Source organism: Dysidea avara, chromosome 3 (genome assembly GCF_963678975.1).
Source record: "Dysidea avara chromosome 3, odDysAvar1.4, whole genome shotgun sequence".
Classification (NCBI taxonomy): Eukaryota; Metazoa; Porifera; class Demospongiae; order Dictyoceratida; family Dysideidae; genus Dysidea; species Dysidea avara.
Genome location: NC_089274.1, coordinates 17,297,378 through 17,305,394, shown reverse-complemented (window position 1 = coordinate 17,305,394; position 8,017 = coordinate 17,297,378). Strand labels below are relative to the sequence as shown.

The window sequence follows — 8,017 nt, the reverse complement described above, 5'->3', positions numbered from 1 at the left end:
TGCTGGGATGTTAGGCAAGGGCATTACATCTAGCCCCTGGGGAAAAATACGAAAAATGATAATGTAGCTACACAGAATTGTATTTAGAGGCGCTCTGTTTTGCCGCCCAGCGTTATCATGTTACGCTATCGATCAGTGGGTACCGCATGGTTACTGCTACTTGTGCTGTAAGTTGCTACAAATTATCACATGGCTGTGGTACACAATATTTTAAACGTTTGTTAGGTCAGAAAGCAATGCGATCAATGATGAGTAAGCACGTTTTAAACACATGATAAAACGATGTTATTTAGCTTGTACAGGTTCATGGAGTGGACTAGAGAGCATAACAAGGTGTATGCAAGTAAACATGACGAAGAGGCTGCTTACAAAACTTATTTGGAAAACGTGGAGCACGTGAGGGTGCTTAACGAACAGTACAAATCGAGGTATTTCACGCAAGCGTTAAATCATAAATGCATAATCGTAACTACGTACATACAGAAACGTGGAGTTTAAGCTCAACCAGTTTGCTGATCTCAGTGAGGACGAGTTCAGGAGGAATGTACTGATGAGACCACGACCAGCACCTGAACATGTCCAGAACATTGTGAAGTGAGTTAGGCCACTAATTATAATTATTAGTTTCTCATCCCTGCCTGCATCACCATTTTTCTCTATGCATCAGTATGGTAGAGTGCACCTTGTGAAGTTGGTATTTAGTTAGAGCAATCTAAGAAAACTGCATTCTGAGTCATTTTAGCTAGCTATTTATTATTTTACTTAAATTCACACTGCTATTTTGAGTATTACAGGATCAATTAAGTTCTTAATGGCTAGTGCTATCGCACTAGTTATTTTCTTCCCAAACATTAGTACCCTGTATATACCACCCTATAGAGCATTTTCAACACGTGATCTTCATTACGTAATTTAAAGTTTCGCCTACGCGTCCACCATATTGGTGAACCACTACTGGTGAACCGTGTAATAGCTCGCTCAGTGTATCGTGTTTACAGAATTCTTCTGGCGGTGAAGAGAACTCGTACTAGAAGTGGAAGAGAAGTACACCTCTGGTAATTCTTTACAAGGTTGATTAGTAACTGCACGAAGGGGTGGACTAAAAATAGAGCCGCCGTTCAACAAGTCAGAATTTCTCTTAAAGGCTATTCCGGACAAGTTTCGTTACTCTGTTTGCTGTTGTTACTAAAGGTATTGGCTACTGGCTGGAGTAACGCTCCGGATTTAACTCAGCAGATCCACTGTAGCTGAGTTCGAGCTACTGAGTATGCATGGTTCAGGCTCAGTCTGATTTTTAGTGAGACATAAGCTCTTTATGTCTTTGTAAATGTTATACTAATTGTTCCATGATAGAAAATGCTTAGCTATGATGTTCTATGATTCTTTGGTCCATTGTATATGTAGCCAGCTGTCACCTAGAAATACTCAGTGCACATATTGCAAATGGGATTGCTGAAAGGAAGACTCTGGGAGGTGTCTTTCACAGACCTTGCAATCAATGCTATACTTTTAAGTATTACTGCTGAGGTGATGAGACTGAGTATGTTAAAGTGTCTTTATGTTTGATGACTTATTAGTGGTCCTACGGCCATACATGAACTGTAGAAATGATTGTTTTGTTAGAATAAGTAAGCATTCTATTAGACTAATTGAACAGTTCTGTACAGAAATGAATGAACTTCAATTTCAGTTCAATTATAACTGAACACACTCTGGGTTCGGATAATAGATGGGTCACTATACTAATTGTCTCTGCCCCTCAGACGTATACAAATCCAAAAACTTATAAAACCAAACATGTACAATAATCATTATACTAAATGCAAGAACTTCATGAAAATTATAGTTTTGGGTGATCCACTTCACAACTGTAAAGTGGTGAGTCTCAGTGGTGGTTAATGCAATAAGCCATTCTGACATGACTGTCATAACTGTGGCTTATCCAGTATACGTAGATGTGAGAAGTTAAACTACTGCTGATGGTACACATGGACAGACATGACAACATTTAATCAGAAGTGATCGATTTCCCTGATGTGTGTACTATTTACGTTATTAAATTGCAGATAGCTACTAGTTTTCTGGTAAACAGTGCATGCATGGAGTCCAAGAATATGGCTGTTTTTCTATAACAAAACAACAAATCTTACAAACGACACAAATGTGTGGACTGATCCATCTGTTGTATAAACATTTTCTGGGCATCTACAGTGGAACCTCTCTATTATGGACATTTTGCTACCGAGAATTTTTGGCCACTTTTTGCTGTAATATAGAGGTTTTCCTCTTTTAGAAGTAAAAATGTATTGACCAGACCTGTTGGGACCAAAATTTTTGTCATTATGGAGGTTTTTTCTATTGTGTCCTTAATTCGGGGAGTTTGTTAAGAGAGGTTCCACTGTACTATCTAGTCTACTACTCAAAATTTGCATGTAGTTGATCATGACACTTGAGTTTACATGCAGGTGTGCAGAAGATCTTCACGCAACTCTGTTTGTGTGCAGCACTCGCCATGGAGAAACAACTACTATATTATCTGTAGATTGTCCAATAAGACCAAGTGTCTAGTAAGTTATACCATCACGGCATAGCTATCAAGAACAGAACACATGTGGCACTCAGTAAAATCCGGCTTATTGAGATTTGCATTTGCTGGAGCAGTCATAATTACAGTTGTCTCACTTTCATGTTAGTTCTGACAACCCAAGCCTATCCAACACCTATTAAGCCATACTAAGTGCTGTACCTGGGTGTTGTTATTGCTGGACAACAACCTAAAATGGGCACAGCATACAGGTATCAACATGATCACTGCAAAGGCAGATTCAGTAAGGGGCCTTTTACAATGTAACTGAACATAGCAAAATGTCTGGTTTGAGCAGTTAGCTAAATGCTATTGTTTTAATACATGTGTTCTTCCCATTCTTGAATATGCCTGTATACAGTCTGGTCTCCATACCATGAACAAAACACTTACAAACTAGAGATGGAGCAGAGAAGGCCAACAAGGTTGTTGCGAGTTGTTTCGCTGAACAACTACAATATAACAACTAGCTAGTGCCCTCCCGTACACGGAAATGTTGAACAGCCTTCAAGTACCATCCCAGTCCTTTGACATTGAGCCACTACACACTGGAATGATCACTCTTGTCAGGGATACCAAGAAACGGGTGTTTAACACGGAGAAATTCCCTCGAGATTCTTTATAAAGAATGGCTTCTTTCAGTTCAGTCCCGCCGGCACCTTTCGTGCTTATTAATCACCCTCCTAGCCTTCTAAAGCACTGCCAAAGATGCAATTCTCTTCAACAGCAACCATGACTTCTCTCTGCACTGCCAGAAGAATACTGTAAACACGCAATACTGAGCGAACTATTATACGGTTCACCAGTGCTTGGTTCACCAGTATGGCGGACGCGTAGGCGATATTTGAAGTTATGTAATGTAGATCACGTGTTGAAAATGCTCTCTATATAGAGAGCAATAATCTAATGCATAAAAAAATTGGTGACACTTTTACATGTGGTAGCTAGGTGCATGAAGTAAAAGAAAAAATGTCAAAGGCCATACATTAGGAGTCCATTGCATACTATATAGCCGCACAAAGAAAAAAAAAACATGCATCCATCAGTTAACTGTTTCTTGGGTCCCAACCCAAGCCTATACCAGCCAAATCCATACCATTTCAAGGTAATGAACATTTGTTTCTATTGGTAAGGATGTCAAAGATACAACCACAAGATATCCCAAATGCATATGACTGGCGTGATCATGGTGTGGTAACAGAAATTAAAAATCAAGGTATGTTCATGAGTTGATTGCTCAATAAGACATCATTTCTTCCTGCAGGAAGTGTGGGCTCTTGTTGGGCTTTTAGGTAAGGTGTTGGAACTCCGTGTATTTATTGCTAACCTCTGCATTTCCCTTTAGCACTTGTGCAAACATTGAGGGCCAATGGGCATTAAAAGGCAACAAGCTGATGTCTTTTTCAGTTGAACAACTAGTTGATTGTGATGGTTCACAAGACACAGTCAAGTTTGTGCAACTGTTAACACATCTATAGCTATCTTAACTGATCATATTTGTAGTGGAAATGCTGATTGTGGTGTGTTTGGAGGGTGGCCATATCTTGCTTTCCAGTACATCTCAAAAGCTGTAAGTAGAAGTAAATGTGTGGTCAGAAATCAGCAATAATTGTAACACCTATTTTAGCATATTGGTTGTTGTTACATGGCCACCTTGTATGTTCCCACTTCTCCTCTCCCTGAAAATGATTATTGTTTGTGTGCTGTACAGGGAGGTCTGGCATCATGGGATGATTACAGCTACTGTTCAGGAAATGGTAAATGTTTTCCTTGTCCTGCACATGGTTATAACAAGACACTGTGTGGTCCTCCCACCCCTTACTGTAATATGAGTCAGAGCTGTGCAGCTGGACTGAAGAAAAACAAATTTGTTCCTGGACTGAAAGTAAAGTCTTATATCAGTATAGGAAAGGTCTGCTATTACATCTCATTCTAACAATGCATGTGAGTTTTTATATTGTTGTTATTTAGAATGAAACAGTAATGTTGACTGAATTGTATCAGAGGGGACCATTATCAGTGCTCATTAATGCCATAACACTACAGTTCTATCACAAAGGTGTCTGGGATCCATTGCTTGCTTGTAGCCCATCTGATTTGGATCACGGTAAATATACTTGTATACTGTCAGTTGTTATATTGTGTCATACCCACATGTAGCTGTTCTGCTAGTTGGATATGGAACTGAATCATCTTTGTTTAAGGATAAACCATATTGGGTGAGTTGTTTAGAGGACGGGTCTACACAATGTACATGACTAAACATTGTGTGGGTGGACTGCATTGTTATATTTCTAGCATGTCTTGAAATAGTTACCTAAGTGCTGTATTTGGCTCAAGACCACACCAGAGTGCTATTTTTTCATATTACACAAGCGCGACAGTGCTTTAACTGTGCTTTCTGGTTGTCTTTGTTCAGAGTGTTCATTTTGTAGACTCGAACCATGTCGGTTTTGACTATCGGTAAGTGCCTATAGTACAAGTTACAAACAAATAGCATCGTTTTGGCTACTTCTGGCAATTTAAAATGTTATGCGTATGATCAGCAATGCTGTATTTTCTGTACACAGTACTTTATTTCCTTTCAGTGCTGTATGGAAATAATAGCCCTCTTATTTGTTTGATCTTCTCCGATGCAAGTGCTTTAAAGAAGAGATAATGGTACAAGTGAAGGCTGCAAAGTGCATCCTTTAATACCTGAGCCTTCCTGTATTATAGCATAGTACAGAACTGTTGGTAATTTTGGTTAAACATACTATTGTACAATTTATGTTAGTATTATCCAAAAACTGGATGTCATTGCATTTCCATACTAAATTGAGTGGACAGTAGCTGTAACGGAGATAGCAGGTATATTATTAATACTTGTAGAAGCATTCACATGGAAATTTTGTTGTTATGAGTCAATTCTAACTCAGATCTATACTCATTTGTGGCTAGCTCCACTTCATTGTTCATTATTATAACATTGTACATACAATGCACATGTATAGTCAACCACGGAATGATAATAAAAGATTAGTAGTATAGTCAGAGTTATCTGAAGCCAAAAATTTTTTCTAGGGCTAGCAGATCACTTATTGTACATTTAAGATGGTCACACCTTATAAATAACTTGATTAATTATCACGCAAAATTACTTCTCCAGTACCTAAACTAATTATCATGTTAGAATTTTAACTCCTGCCAACTTTAGAGACGGTGTTGTTAAGGCTTAATTCCCATGGCTATGACCTAGTAAGCCCATAAGTGTTGGGGATCATAGAAATAAAAGCAATGTAACAAGGAAAGTCATCTATACCTGCGGCTATAGTAGAAGACAAAGTAGAAGAGCAACTGCTTTACTTGTGCGGTGAACCAGCACATGTACTGTATCAAAATAAAGAATGGCTTCAGACATACCAACCAATATTATAATTGCACCCCAACTATCAATTACTGAAAGTGAGTTACATTTCATGTTCCACCTTTTATACATTGTTACAAATGAAGAACAGTACCAATCCACTCACTATGAAGAATACAGGTGATTCTTTTGATAATAACTGAAGCCATGGCACACTACCCCACAGATCAATACCCGTAAGTAGTGGAGAAAGAAATGGGACACGCAGGAGGACAAAAGTAAATCCATGATGCATGCATTGAAAGTCAAGTGTGTGCATAGCTGTAACCATAGTCTTGATTATGCCTATAACCAATAGTGCCAAGCTGAAATATGAAGTTGGTGTTTTTGGGCAAACATTCCTACTATACAGTACTACCATACAGTAGATACTATGTAAAAATTTCAGTACACAATGAGAGAATTGTCACATTAAGTCAAGTATGTATCTGTAATGCTATATACTTTATACTACACTGCTTTTAGTGATCAGTGAATGGTATACTTACATCAATAACTTACAGGTGATCAAGAACAGTTGGGGTGAGAAGTGGGGTGAAGATGGATACTTTAGGATGATCCGAGGAAAGTCACGTTGTGGTATTGATCAAGGAGTTACCAGTGCAATATTGGAATAATATATATGTGCAAAAATTGAATAAATTGTCTGTCTGTTTTGCTATATTTTATCTTATTATAATAATAGTAAATGCTCTTGTACTTATTTTTAAACTGTAGTATTTGGTGAGCAAACTGGTATGAAGTATCATCCACAAAAATAATAGCTTGTTAGTGAGGTTTATGTATTGATGTATTGATGTTTGCATACAGTTTGTGTCACTTAACTAAAGGCTTGCCAAATGTTTGTGATTCATTGCCATGCATTTTCTCATGCATGCAAGGAGTTGTAATTGCAATAACAAATCCAGATCTCCTGAACTTTGTGTCAGTAGCTTGTATTCTTACCAGATATGAGGAAGAGGTATTGGTGTATGAGGAAGGTGCTTTCTGTAGTTCCTCATAGCTTATTTATCTCCTAGCAACACATATGCATGTGATTGAAAAACAGAAACCTAACTTGACAGCTTTCCTCTCTGAATCAAGTCAAACTGAACAAGGAAATCACTTCAGGAAATCAGCCTACATTAATTTCTTAATGCAGGGATTATATATTTAATCTCTGCTATATCTATATTTTGCAGGGTATCCAATATATTGTCATGCAATGCTTGTTTACTGATACCTGACCAAGCCACTGCAGCTATATAGCTAGTTAGCTGCATGGTCAACATCTGTACTTGCAAAAGCATTACACTGCATTATTATGATAGCCTTATAATGTTATTTATTTATCATGTCAATATCACCTGTTCTCAACCATTTAGCTATCCAAACATGTTATATTGTGATGCCGGGCCCGCACTAGTAGCCTGAGATCATGCCAGGCTTTATGTACAGCTATAATAACCACTTCGAGGTGTCTCTGCCATTTCCATAGTGACTGGATTAATTGCAGAGACGCTTCTTGTACTGTTTCTTCGCTTATAACACTGTGTAACAGGCTGAACATAGCTGAAAACAAAGCATACTGGCTGTCCTCTTTACTTCTCAGTAATTCCATTCAAACACAAGATTAATTTTATGGCACTCTTTCTTTTGATGTAGTTTGTGCCATGGGTTTACCAGTCATAATTGTTACAAAAAAAAGTAAACAAACAAGCATAAGGAATAAATAATTAGGAATTTTTGGTTCAACTTTGGAATAATAAAAAGTAGTGAAACAAGGGAGGCTGTCTATGCACCCACAGTACAGATATACCAAGACTGATTTCAATGGTATATCTGTAGGTATAAATTATCAACTGAACATTATTTTTTCTTGTACTTGAATTCTTGATTTTTAACAAATTTGATAACCATGATAGCTATTCAGTGCAGTCACAGGGAGGCCATAACACACTACTGCAAATTTAACAGAAGTATTCCAAAAAGGTCTCGTGCTTTTTTTATTGGGTAGGGAGAAAAAGGATCTGGTCTGTTTCGAATTC

General features: G+C 37.8%; 1 protein-coding gene across 2 annotated transcripts; it reads left to right on the top strand.

Moving 5' to 3' along the window:
- The first annotated feature begins 63 nt into the window (after nucleotides 1-63).
- LOC136249823 (cathepsin L-like) lies at nucleotides 64-6,694 on the top strand. Of its 2 annotated transcripts, none has more exons than XM_066041947.1 (12): nucleotides 64-167; nucleotides 226-252; nucleotides 303-428; nucleotides 484-594; nucleotides 3,718-3,800; nucleotides 3,849-3,876; nucleotides 3,930-4,034; nucleotides 4,088-4,154; nucleotides 4,296-4,496; nucleotides 4,556-4,691; nucleotides 4,745-4,803; nucleotides 6,494-6,694. In XM_066041947.1, exons 1-12 carry the CDS (start codon nucleotides 118-120, stop codon nucleotides 6,605-6,607), a joined length of 1,107 nt encoding a protein of 368 aa, XP_065898019.1. In that variant the 5' UTR covers nucleotides 64-117; the 3' UTR covers nucleotides 6,608-6,694. The 2 variants fall into 2 exon arrangements, with proteins under 2 accessions (XP_065898019.1, XP_065898018.1); XM_066041946.1 differs by having other exon boundaries at nucleotides 72-167; nucleotides 294-428.
- The last annotated feature ends 1,323 nt before the right edge of the window (nucleotides 6,695-8,017 follow it).

Excerpts from the sequence above, each read along its gene's own strand:
- LOC136249823 (XM_066041946.1), top strand. The coding sequence starts at position 118 with ATGTTACGCTATCGATCAGTGGGTACCGCATGGTTACTGCTACTTGTG. Across the intron at positions 4,497-4,555 it reads CTTATATCAGTATAGGAAAG|AATGAAACAGTAATGTTGAC; the intron begins GTCTGCTATTAC and ends GTTGTTATTTAG. Across the intron at positions 4,804-6,493 it reads TTAAGGATAAACCATATTGG|GTGATCAAGAACAGTTGGGG; the intron begins GTGAGTTGTTTA and ends AATAACTTACAG.